Source organism: Eptatretus burgeri, chromosome 13, assembly GCF_056783735.1.
Source record: "Eptatretus burgeri isolate ZD-2024b chromosome 13, Ebu_testis_v1, whole genome shotgun sequence".
Classification (NCBI taxonomy): Eukaryota; Metazoa; Chordata; class Myxini; order Myxiniformes; family Myxinidae; genus Eptatretus; species Eptatretus burgeri.
The window spans coordinates 9,941,106-9,954,924 of NC_140973.1; the positions used below are offsets into that span (position 1 = coordinate 9,941,106).

Consider the following 13,819-nt stretch of genomic DNA (forward strand, 5'->3'; position numbering starts at 1 on the left):
GAACGCTCTCTCCTTATCCTGATAAGACGCATGTTTTGTAGTCAAATGCCTCTACAACTTATTTTGTTTCATCGACTCCGTAGAAAGCACTTCGAAAAAAATCACACACTGAGGCCTCTGTGGCCCACTTTTATCCAACACGTAGTATAATCCAAGGTCCAGAAATTTATCCTGGTAAGAACGTTCTCGAGATGTGCTGGTGGCCGGTGCTGCCATCACAAATAAGGTCTCGAGTCGTATGTGGAGACGTGAATAGATGTTAATGATAGTCAGAGTCTGAGTCTGAGAGGCCGTGGATCAAACCACTAATTTCCTGCCAAAATGAACCGCCCTTCAGTGAGCCTGCACATTGGCTGGATCCCATTCCAAGCTTCATGTTGCGCCGGTTCCCATACTTTGAATGAACCATTTATATTACATCCCGTAAAAGCGAACACCGATCGAAAATAGACAATTTTTTTTCGCTGCAAATGGACACGCGCGACCCCACGAAATTTGCTCGGCGACCCCACTTGGGGTCGCGCCCCCGGGTTTGAAAAACCAAGTTCTATACTATGCCACCATTGGGGTTTCAAAATATCTAATAGGCATTTTTATCACTGAAATAAGATTTTACATATGCACATTATATACTAGACCCTCTGCTGAGTACCGGTCAGTATACATTTCCCATGTATTAGTACACCAACTGGGGCCCTATCCCCGACCCTATCATGGGAAGGGACACAAAGCCCATCTATGACAGATTGTGATTAATGCGAACAATACCCTGAATGTCCATTCAGCTATCTATAGCCCCAAAATGTACAGGGTACAAACCAGGAGTTGACCGTTACTCAGCAGAGGGACCAGTAGTTTGCTATTGTTCTAGTTGTTTTCAAAATCAACAGCATTTGTATGTCTTACCAGTTACTGTTAGTGGTTTTCACAAAACTTGTATTAAAAAGTAATTCACCAAATATTGCCCATATTTTTGGTGGTGAAGGCCCATATGGTGTCCAAGGTCTCCGAGAAATTATTGATATGTCTGCCAAAAAAGCGTTGAATCAAGTTCCTTTGGGTGTATCTGACTCTGTACATGTCCCCTAACTGGAGGGTACCGCGAGAGCCAGTTTGGTTGATCCAACAACTTCTGGCTATTTTCATACTTTGGTGATCCAGTAATGCAGTCTGTGTTCAAACTGCATCCCAATGCCCTGCTGAATTAAACTTTTACTGACAGATGAATGATCATTTCATGTAATTGCTAACTAATATCCAGATGTTATTTGACCGACCAAACCGGTTCTCGTGGTACCACCCAGAAATTTCCTGGCAAGGTTTTCCCGACGTCTCGACTTTAGCACTCGTCCACAAATTAAAATACACTGTTTCTCAATATGTACTCAACCACTTAAAAATATATCTAATTTAGTCTTCCTCGTCACTGTCACTATCATCCATGTCTTGGAATTGGTCTTCATCCTCTGTCTCATCACGCATATTGGCACAGTTTTGTAGTTTGCACGCTGGTGTGCAGCTGAAACCATTCACTACACAGGGGCAGTCATCATTGCAACTTATTGGGCACTTGCATGACATTAGTGCCAGAACAGCCTCTGGGGCTGGGGCTATTATAAGCCAATATATTTCCAAGTTTCCCTTTACCATTATCCAACCATGCCCTTCAGTGGGACTGGGTATCTCAGGAAAGTTCTGGAGACTACGCCTCCAAATGGCAGACTGGTAGTTCGCACGTTGCGTGTGTTGTTTTAATGCATCCTTGCACGGGGGAATCTGTCCCGATGAAACATCCCCTTTCTTTGAACAGAACAAATCATAACGGAGGATGTTGACCTCCTTGACATTCGTGTTTGAGAAATACATGCTACAGGTGAATGCCTGTATCGTTTCGAACATTTCATCTCTGACGACCCACTCCTGACCAAGTTTCATGAACGCTTCTCTGAAATGCTGGTTTTTGCGGATCAAATTGATTGCTTTTACCTTACCCTGGTCAGCGAATGAACTAGTTGAATCACAGCCAGTCCACACATGGACTCCTATCAACGACGTATACACATCCTTGCTGTTGTGATAATAAAGTGCCATACTGTAATTGGCGGCAACGGTAATTGGGCGGATGTGGTAGCACTGTATATGAAGGTCAATGGCTGGTGTTGACACGTATACCACGTACTCTGTGGAAAGTCATGCTGGAACAGTAATGGTATGTTATATACTATATTAGGAATAATGTACTCTGAGGAATGTAATTGGTATTAGAGTATGGAGTTTAACTTCGTTATTATGTGATGCGTATGTGGTATTTTCCTTCAGTATTATGTGTACAAGTTATTGTATTTTGTTATTCTTACCCTATGTATATTTATGTTGTTGTAGATATGCGTATGGGTTTTGTGAGAATAAAGCCGATCGAAAAGGTCTATTGTTGATTACTACAACAATAATTTATTCTCACAAAACCTACCTGGTTGGATTGGACCAGAAGAGCGCCGAGGCCTACACTGGAATGGAGCGTTTGCTGAGACCAGAGAGGCTGGATTCGGATCCCAGTTCACCCACGGCGGCACAACAATGGAAACACTGGTTGAAGACGTTCGAAAACTTCCTGGGAGCTCTACCACAGGATAATCTGGATAAGATGAGTCTGCTTACAAATTTTGTCTCACCAAGACTATACGAAACTATATCAGAGTGTACCATTTATGATGAGGCTATCCGTACTTTACAGTCACAGTACGTAAAGCCCACTAATGAAGTGTTTGCACGCCATCGTCTTGCAACTCGCCGTCAGCAGGTCGGAGAGTCCTTAGATGAATACCTTCTGACTCTGAAAACGTTAAGTAAAGAGTGTAACTTTGGGGCTGTAAAAGCAACTCAACATTGTGAAGAATCAATCAGGGATGCCTTCATTAGCGGCCTGCAGTCACCACTGATCAGACAACGTTTATTAGAGAATAAGACTTTAGATTTAGCTACCATGTTTGATCAGGCGAGATCTCTAGATTCAGCCCAAAGAAATTCAGAATCTTATTGTGTTATTCAACCCTCCCGTTCATTGGGTGCTGCCTCATCCAATCAGAATACCGGTGAAGTGGAACCCACAATTTTTATGGCTGCTACGGGTGTTAAATGTTTCTTTTGTGGTTTTTTAAAACACCCACGTGTAAAATGTCCGGCACGAGAGGCTGTGTGTCATAAGTGCCAGAAAAAGGGTCATTTTGCTAAGGTGTGCCGTAGTACTTCATCAGTAGCTACTGGTGCTTGTGCAACTTCCTCTGATCAGGCAACGCTAGCGGCTGTGTCTTCTGCTGCTGCCCCAGGGGTGTTATCAAAGGCGGTTGTGAGGGTCACGCTCAATGGAGTGGAATTGGATGGCCTTATGGATAGTGGTAGTTCAGAAAGTTTTATCCATCCCGACCTCGTTAAGTGCCATTCCTTAAGTGTACATCACACCCAAGGCAATGTTTCCATGGCATCCACTTCCTTCACCGCTCAGACATCAGGGTTCTGTCGAGTCAATATCAAAGTAAACGGTCGGTGCTACCAATATGTGCGTCTGTCCATACTCCCTCAGCTGTGTTCAGATATAGTTTTGGGCCAGGATTTTCAGGGACTGCATGATAGTGTTACACTGACATATGGAGGTAGTTTGCCTCCTCTTGTTATCTGTGGACTCAGTACACTGTGTGTTGACCCTCCAGAACTGTTTGCCAACTTGACAGCTGATTGTTATCCTGTTGCTGCTCGATCACGCCGGTACTCTCCCGATGATCGTAAATTCATTGAAAAGGAAATTCAAAGGATGTTGAAGGAAGGTATTATAGAGCCCAGTAACTCCTCTTGGCGTGCACAGGTTGTTGTCGTTAAGAACAAAACTCACAAGAAACGCTTAGCCGTGGACTATTCAGAAACTATCAACAAATTTACACTTCTTGACGGGTATCCTCTGCCTCGTATAGATGACACTGTTAACAAGATTGCTCAATACCGTGTTTTTAGTACGATTGACCTCCGTAGTGCGTATCATCAAATCCCCATCAGAAATGAAGATAAGCCATACACCGCGTTTGAGGCCTGTGGACGCCTTTATCAGTTTGCTCGGGTTCCCTTTGGCGTCACCAACGGAGTGGCTTGCTTCCAACGTATCGTGGATTCATTCATCCAACAAGAAGAACTGGTTGGAACATTTGCTTACTTAGACAACATTACTATTTGCGGCATGACTCAGGAAGAGCATGATGCTCATCTCACGAAATTTCTTGAGGCTGCTAAGAGAAAGAATATAACTTACAATGAAGACAAATGCATCTTTTCAACTAACAGGCTCAGTATTCTCGGATATGTGGTGGAAGGAGGGGAAATGCGCCCGGATCCGGAACGACTCCGACCCTTGCAGGACTTGCCTGTGCCTCGGGACATGAAATCGCTCCGATGCATCCTTGGCTTCTTTGCCTATTATTCACAGTGGATATATGACTACTCAAGCAAGATCCGCCCACTGTGTGCCACCACTACATTTCCCATGACAAGGGAAGCAGAAGCGGCTTTCCATCAACTTAAGCAAGACATTGAAGGTTCAGTGGTGAGGGCGATTGACGAATCCGTACCCTTCGAAGTTGAGACCGATGCTTCAGATGTAGCAATTGCTGCAGTCCTCACCCAGGCAGGACGTCCGGTAGCCTTCTTTTCCCGAACCCTTCAGGGACCCGAATGTCGTCATGCTTCTATTGAGAAGGAGGCCCAGGCTATTATTGAAACAGTTCGCCACTGGAGACAGTATTTGACAGGCAGACATTTTACTATAAAGACAGATCAACGATCAGTGAGCTATATGTTTGATAACACTGAACAACAAAAATTTTTTACTGGAGATGTGTAAAGTGATTTAGACTAATTTTGGTACGCTGATTTCAAAAATCATAACCGTTTTGCTGTATCACATCAGGATTTTCAGTAACAGAAATATTCCCATTGCCTAGAAGTCAGGATTTCAATGAAATTTACAAAAATTCATTTATTCATTTATTTCATCATGAATGCTTCAAAATTATAGAAATTACAGAAAAACTCCACTAGAATGTAATTAAAAATGCTTTAGGCATTTGGCTTTGCGTTTGTGCTGCTCTGTGTCAGTTTCACGATGCAGGAACCAGCAGAAATCGCCCATCATGTTCGGGTTGTGCCGCCCTTGGTAACGCGTCTCCATGAGTGAAATCTCTTGGTGGAATCGCTCGCCGTGCTCGTCCGAGACTGCTCCCAAGTTGTCAGGGAAGAAGTTCAGGTGCTGGTGTAGGAAATGGATTTTCAGGGACATCCTGGAGCCAAGTTTCCTGAAGGACTCCAGCAGCTGCTGCACTATTTCTTCATAGTTGTCCGCGCGCTCGTTCCCCAAGAAGTTGTCCGTTACAGCTTTGAAGCTCCTCCACGCTGCCAGCTCTTTGGGGTTTAGAGTTGTCGGAAAAGTTTCGTCCTTCATAATCTGTCGGATTTGCGGTCCAACAAAGACACCAGCCTTGATCTTGGCCTCCGACAAGGTGTTGCCAAACTTTTCCTTGAGGTATAAAAACCCACGCCCATTCAGATCCATTGCCCGTACAAAACTTTTCATCAAGCCGAGCTTTATGTGGAGTGGTGGAAGGAAAACCTTGGCTGGGTCGACAAGGGCGACATGCTTCACGTTGTGTCGACCAGGTACATGCTCTTTTCGCTCTTCCCAATCTTTCTTCGTCCAGTGATTCTTGTCGTCTCTGCTATCCCAGAGACAAAGGAAGCACATGTATTTCGTGTAGCCTGACTGCAGCCCTAACAACAGCGCCACCACTTTCAAGTGTCCGCAGATGTACCAGTTGAAGTCATTGTACTTGATGGAATCAAGCAGCTGCCGCATAGTCTCATAGGTCTCTGTCATGCTGAACGCGTGAGCCAGTGGGACTGATGGTTTCTCGTTGCCATTGTGGAGCAAAACAGCCTTCAAGCTGTTCTTCCCCGAGTCGATGAAGAGGCGCCAGTCTGCAGGATCGTGATCACACCCAAGTTCTTTCAACAGACCGTTGATGTCACTGCAGAATGTCATCGTGTCTTCCATCTCAAAGAATTCAGCCATGTCTCTGTGACGTGCTCTGAACAAGGATATCTTGGTGTTAGGTTCAAGTAGATTCCACTGCTGCAGCCTTGATCCAAGCAGCTCTGCCTTCGCCTTTGACAGCGAGAGATCTCTTACAAGATCATTTAAGTCTCCCTGGTTCAGAAGGTGTGATTCTTGAGTGTCGGGTTCAAAAGGTTCATCATCACCATCCTCTTCACCACTGCTTACAGCTATGTTCTGATCAGCTGGAGGTGTTGGAACGGGGTTCTCGTCATCATGAGGCACAGGTTTACGAGCAGAGACGCAGTCAGCGTACTTGATGTGACCTTTATTCTTCTTGTTGAAGCCGGCGATGCTTGTGCAGCAGAAATAACAATCATCATGATGATTCTGCGGCTCACGCCATATCATGGGCACCGCAAATGGCATGCTCGCGCGCTTGCCCACCAACCACTGAGTCAAGGTTGTGTGACAGCTTGTGCAGCAGATGTGTGGTGCCCAGCTCTGTTCTTGGTCCCCCACCTTACACCCGAAGTAGTGAAAGTAGGCGGCCTTCATTTTCACTGCTGTAGATATACTTCGCTGTTGATCTTTTTTGGTATACCGACCACAGACATAACAGAAGTTGTCAGGATGATTGGTACAGGAACGCCTACTCATCTTTATCTGAAAGAAAGAAATATAACACAAGTTAACAACAATTGTACGAAATAGACATGTTAAAGACATATGTAAATTTCATTGAAATCCTGACTTCTAGGCAATAGGAATATTTCTGTTCCTGAAAATCCTGACGTGATACAGCAAAACGGTTATGATTTTTGAAATCAGCGTACCCAAATTAGTCTTAATCACTTTACACATCTCCAGTAAAAAAATTTTTTTGAAATTTGTTGTTCAGTGTAAGCAGCATAAAAATAAGATAAAGAATGATAAGTTCATGCGTTGGAGGATGGAATTATCTTGCTATGATTTTGACATTGTGTATCGTCCTGGTCAAGAAAACATTCCCTCTGATACATTCTCCAGGTCTTATTGTGGGATGGCATGTCACGATCGACATTCACTGTTTAACCTCCACGAAGCCTTGTGCCACCCAGGGGTTACCCGCTTATACCATTTTGTGAAATCTAAGAATATGCCATACTCTGTGAAGGATGTCCGGCAGGTTGTTGGATCTTGTAGAATATGCGCAGAATGCAAGCCCAAGTTTCACCAACCAGATAAGACTCGACTCATAAAAGCTACTCAGCCATTTGAGCGTCTCAATATAGATTTCAAGGGGCCTCTTCCGAGTACAGATAAGAATCAGTATTTTCTTAACATTGTGGACGAATATTCACGGTTTCCTTTTGTATTTCCTTGTGCCGACATGACCACTTCCACGGTTATCAAGTGCCTCTGTCAGCTGTTCGCTATTTTCGGAATGCCGGCTTACATTCATTCGGACCGGGGACCCTCCTTCATGAGCAAGGAATTACAAGACTTCCTTGCCAGTAGGGGGATCGCTGGTAGCAGAACTACTAGCTATAATCCTCAAGGGAATGGCCAAGTGGAGAGGTTCAATGGTACCATTTGGAAGGCAATCACAACTGCTCTAAAATCCCGTAATCTACCCATCAAATGCTGGCAGACTGTTCTGCCTGATGCTCTCCACTCAATTCGTTCACTGTTGTCGACAGCAACCAATGCTACCCCTCATGAAAGACTTCTGAACTATTCTCGTCGTTCTTCCTCGGGAGCCTCGGTGCCTACTTGGCTCTGCAATCCTGGGCCAGTCCTGCTGAAGCGTCACGTACGCACAAATAAAACTGATCCCCTTGTGGATGAAGTCGACCTCCTCCAAGCAGGACCCCACTATGCCCATATTCGCTACCCAGATGGCAGGGAAACTACGGTCTCTGTTAGACACTTAGCCCCAATTGGAACCCCATCCAAGAATGAACCCCAAATTCTACCTCAGGCTTCTGAAGAAAATGTAATTCCCCAGGGTAGTCCCCAAGACGCACCCTGCTCAGAGGGGGATGATCTCGTTCCTGATATGGTTCCTGCAACTCCACAGCAATCACATGCTGTGGATAACCCTCCAGTGACAAGAAGATCCGGTCGCACCATTCGTCTTCCTATTAGACTAGATTTATAGAGATAGATATCTCGGAAGGGGGTGAATGTTGTGATAATAAAGTGCCATACTGTAATTGGCGGCAACGGTAATTGGGCGGATGTGGCAGCACTGTATATGAAGGTCAATGGCTGGTGTTGACACGTATACCACGTACTCCGTGGAAAGTCATGCTGGAACAGTAATGGTATGTTATATACTATATTAGGAATAATGTACTCTGAGGAATGTAATTGGTATTGGAGTATGGAGTTTAACTTCGTTATTATGTGATGCGTATGTGGTATTTTCCTTCAGTATTATGTGTACAAGTTATTGTATTTTGTTATTCTTACCCTATGTATATTTATGTTGTTGTAGATATGCGTATGGGTTTTGTGAGAATAAAGCCGATCGAAAAGGTCTATTGTTGATTACTACAACACTTGCCTAGTATTGTGCCCAACCTTGAGATGTCAATAAGTCTTGTTTGGTTTTTTTACCCCGTGTCTTAACAGGATTCTACTGGTCCCGAATTCTGAATGTAGGCCAAGGAGGATCACAAATACATCAGTATCCTCTGAAATCACCATAACCTTTGGATACGTAATGGCAGCATGTTTGCAATGAACCAGCATTCTCGTGTCGGCTTCTTCATGGGTTGATGCAAGCGCTGCAATCTCTGTCACATCCTTCGTAATCTGGAAACACTTTTCACCAGAGTTGACCATCATTGTGTGTTACCAAGTTTTGCTCTGTTCCGTTCTTCCTTCCAGTTGTCAGCTAGAAACAATGTAAACTTGTTCTTGCTTGCCTTACTCGCCAGCATCCTTTTCCAGTTCTTTATCCTGTGTCCTGGCTTTATCTGATTAAATACAATGCCATGTTGAGAACCACGATGTAACCGTTCTGCGTCTTTAATCGACAGGTCTTCGTAGACGTCAAACACAATATCGACTCGTCCACTTCCCTGGCAATCATTCAGGACTTTCTTCAGAATTATCACTGAGAGTTCTTCAAATGTCAGATTCTCGCCGTGAATCTTTTGGACTATCCCCATGGCATGAACTATTGTTGCCCGAGGACCTGAGGACAATTCAACATTAGCAATTTCTTTTTAAATATGTTTGTCCAAAGTTGCTTTCCCTGTTTTCTTTTGGGTGCCGTCACCATTGGCCAATGCCCATGGTTTGGGACCAAGAGGATAGCAGAGAACTTCTTTCATATCTAAGTTCCTGTTCTGAGCGACCAAGATCATTGTCCAAAGACACGATGGTCTGCCTTCAAAACAATCTCTGTTTGTCCCAGAATTGACAACTGTGTCTTTCTGCATTGAACTGAATGTTTGTAATTTAAGTTTCTTTATTGGGTCATAAAATCCTGAACCCTCCTCTAACTTCTGTGCATGTAACGTGAAGGCTTCTTTACTTTTTTTGCAGGCTTTCAATAAGTCAGTGCTCACATTTGGCGGTGCTGCGGCACCAGTTGCTAAATTCACAAGATTTGACGGTTGGTTTGAGAACGGATTAGTCCAATTGTTTTCCAACATATCAACGACTGATGTCACATCATTTTCGTCCCTCTTGATTCTAGAGGTTTGTAGGTCAGCATGACCGAGACACGAACTCACTGATACCATTTCTCGGAGTTGCCTCAGAGCTTCTGCCCTGTACTCGGCGGTTCGATATAATCCTGACAAGGCACCTTGTCTCAGACTAAAGCCTCTTGTACCTCCAGTATCCTTGTTCACGGTCTCTTCAACTGTTTGATAAATTGCAATTTTGGCAAATGGGTTCACTTGCTGAAGTTGAACTGAGAATCCACCATGGAGAAAATGATCATGAAGGTCTGGGCATGTGTTCTCCAATTGGGTCATCTGCGCATAGTACACTGGCAAATATCTTGAATAGTTTGTCTTGTCCATGGCAAAACACCAAGGTATCAAGTCCTTCATGCATGATAAATGCAAGTGCCAGTCGCCTTCGCGATCCGCACGTATCAGACCAAGCATAATCTCGACCATATCTACATAAATCATCCAGAAGGATGCCAATTGGCCACTTTCGTTCCACAGAACATCGAAGTAAGACCCAAACAGATACAGAATCCTCTGGCATGATTCATCATTCAAACTTAATTCAAGGGTGGCTGCACATGTATTTTCAAGTATATCCGCAATACTGCGTAATGTTTCATTCAAATGTCCCATGTCTGAATTGTGGTTATTTTCCAACCTTTCAAATAATCCTGCCCAAGCAAGTCTCATCAGAGCTTCATATGTGAGTTTGTGGAGACGGACACCACGGTTGTACTGCTTTCCATCTAAAACTTTCTCAATTGACCCCTCAGCTATCACTCCAGATTCAACAGCGAGGTCCCTAAGTCCTGCATCACGAAACATTTTCCCGATGATTGACAATAAGTTTCAGATGATATGGAAATTTCCCATCATCAGCACAATGCTCTCAAATCTAATTTGCTGCTTCCAGGCTACCTCCGTTGCCTTTGCATACAGAGCTTGGTCCATAACCACTGCAATTTTTGCAAGGCTCAATTGCTCCTGAATTGACACTGATTTAGAAAGGATCTCCTGCACAGTCGACAGCTCTGTAGCAGGTGCATTGATGGTTGGTAAGTAGCCAACCCTATCTTGTTTGACTGGAACGTTGTCTCTAGTTTTGATATTAAAACCAGTCCATGAGCAGATCAATTGGTTGGTGATATCATGTAGACGAGCAAGAACCCACATGAAATTATGTTGAGAAGCTCTTGCCGTCGCTGCAATTAAAGGCATTGATAGGTTGGCCGGCTTCAGTGGTGGGGGGGCCTTCTCTTCTGGCAGAGATATGCACTGGCAGGTGCTGCTCAGATGGCTCTATGGAGCGTTTTTTATCCTTTTTGGCAACGGTTGGAAATCCTTTTTCTGGTGCACATGACAAGGATATTGGCTGAACAATAATACCATTGACTCGATGCGATGTTCCCGCTCCGCTTAACGTTTCTTCCTGCCTATCAATATTGTCAAAAGCAAGCACAGTTGGAACGCAGGGATGTATCCTTGATGGGAGGGCAGGTTTGCCTCCGTCACCACTGTTGATCTTTTCAACACATAAGGCAGTATCTATCTCCTGCAACCTCGTGTATCAACAGGAATGACCAAGTCGGTTCAGTGTCCTCATGAGTTCCACATTGTCAGTTAAAGTCTTGATGGCCCAGGGAAGAAGAATATGCTTTGGAATCAGAACCTTGAGCATTTGTGACCGCACTAACGATGTCCTGCGCAAGTGAAAATGACAGTCGGTGGACTCTATTAGACGTAACAGACTGTTGTCCACTGAGGAGATATCTAGGAACTGGGTAAGACAGTGTGGAAGGTCAATATACTTTTCGGTCAAATCCTGCAGGTTTGGTGGCCATGCCTGCTCTTTGATATCATCTTTAATTCTATCTCTTAAGATTACGGCTACTTGTACAATCAGTTGTTCACATTCCTGGCTGTGTGTATATGTCAAGTTTGTCCTTCATGTTTATAAAATCACATGCAATGGTATCAGCTGCAAGGTAATCTGGTCTAACATAAACCCTGTTTCCTGTACCAGCGGTGAAAAAAATGCAATGAGTCCCCAAATTCGGACTCTAACTTTCTGCGGAGATGGGTTCTAGTTGATTGTTTAACTACTAAACCTTCATCACTAATGAATGCCACCACCTTCAAAGGAAGGTCATGTAACAGAACTATGCGGGGGTTCGAAAACAGGTCGATACGTATAAACTTATACAGCAATAGCAATGCTGTAGTCTCAACCGACTTGTAGTCATCGTTATCATCAATTGCAACAGAATCGGTTGCGATCTCCTGCTTATTTGCTTTTACACGTGTGTAGTTTCTGTAACAACTGGCATGGTAATGTGCTTCTGCTGCGACAATTTCTCGTGCGGTAATTGCCATAATTTTAGCATCAGACGTTTTAGTTGCGATTTCTCGAATCTTTGTGTCGGCTCGGAGATACGATGATTGAATCAAGGATTCTTGGATCCTTGTACCTTTCACAAATTTTGGACGTTCGCAAAAAATACATATTTTATCGTAAACACGAGCTGTTTCTGAATTTCCTTGATGTAAAGATCGTCTCTGTTCAATAATGTCTTTCTCACAAACATCGGAAACTTTTTGTAGCCTGTCCAGTTCTTTTTTGTGGGTGAAATTTGATCTGCATTCACGATGGTACAATATCTGGATTGTCCTCTTTTAGTTTCACGATCGGATCAAAACACCTAATCCTTGCAGCTTCACATAGGGCTAGCCAAGAGTTTGTCTTTTGGTTTAACTAATACATCTGATGGAGCATCCTTTCCACAAATTATACAAGAAACAATGTCAAGTTTTCACCGTTTGGCTTCCAATGGACCTTCAGCCATGGTGACTCGATCATGTAGTCTTCTCTCGAGGATTGCAGGTTTCAGCGACACTTCCAATTCAATTTGAAATAACGGGAATTAACAGTAAAGCACTGGCAAACTACTAGGTTAAAGTAGACAAAGGTGTCTTCCCATTTCACCCCAGTGGTTTTGGTTAGGGTTAGAGCTCTCGAAATTATATGTTTTATACGTTTAGTATAATTATGTGTGCAGCCCTGCATCGGCTTATGCTGGGATAGAGACAATCATTTTGACGTTTAGCTACCATATCAAACACCAGGTGTCTCTACTGTCGAACTTCAGATACAACTCAGTGCATCACATCATACTGATCATGCACAGCCATGTAGGCCCAGTCACCTGTATGTATGGTACAATGTGTCAGCATTGCTCCACTCCAACCTTGAATGTTAGTGGAAGTGGTGTGTAGAATCTTTATTGCCGAGTAGAGTAGGATAGGCAAAAGTGCATCATGGGCAGGGGCGTAGCCCTGGGCGGGGGGGTTAACACATACTCTGACCAGGCTATGGCCCTGGTGGACAACACTCAGTTTATGTACTTACATTTTTGGCATCTGAGTAGGGTGAGTATACTGATTCTGGCTCACTTTTCCCCATGTAAGTGAATGGGGGATTTTCAGCGATTCATATTTTTTTCCCTAAAAAATAAACCCCCTTTTTAGCCCAAGGTATATTTATTTGTCTCCCCTTTTAACCTAGGGGCACTCTATTCAAATAACCAATGCATCAAGATAAAGATTTGTTCAAGAAGCAGAGTAGTAATGTGATTTGTTAAAGGTGATTCTGAAGAAATATCTGAAACATGTAAGCCTCGGGACACTCTTTTTCAATTAACCAATGCATATTGTTTAGCTCACTCATTGAACCTATAAACATTTGTTCATTCTCAAATTCCTTCAATAGTTCAATTTTCTTTGCACAGTAATCCCCATCTAAAATATTTAAAAATAAAACATTTGAATCTTTATATTTTTCAAGATACCCCTTTTGTGTCACTATGAATGATATACTTCTCTTAATGATCTCATCTGACCACCTCCTGAGTTGCATATCATTTTGAGATTGTAGTAAATGATTTTTCCATTGTTCAATTGATAACCATCAAATTTTTCATTCAAGGATATCTATTATTTTCTTTACATCCTCTAACTTATTGGTTTTTAAATTGATTCGCTTATTTGTTTTTTT

The 13,819-nt window shown here is 43.3% G+C and overlaps 1 protein-coding gene across 1 annotated transcript; it reads right to left on the minus strand.

Annotated features, from left to right (window-relative positions):
- Nucleotides 1–1,410: 1,410 nt before the first annotated feature.
- Nucleotides 1,411–12,957, minus strand: LOC147013814 (uncharacterized). Its single transcript, XM_085851724.1, is given in 9 exon segments — nt 1,411–2,042; nt 8,937–9,278; nt 9,363–10,577; nt 10,656–11,007; nt 11,009–11,440; nt 11,442–11,545; nt 11,769–12,433; nt 12,435–12,508; nt 12,934–12,957. Coding segments are annotated over 9 exon segments (3,840 nt in total).
- Between the last annotated feature and the right edge of the window lie 862 nt (nt 12,958–13,819).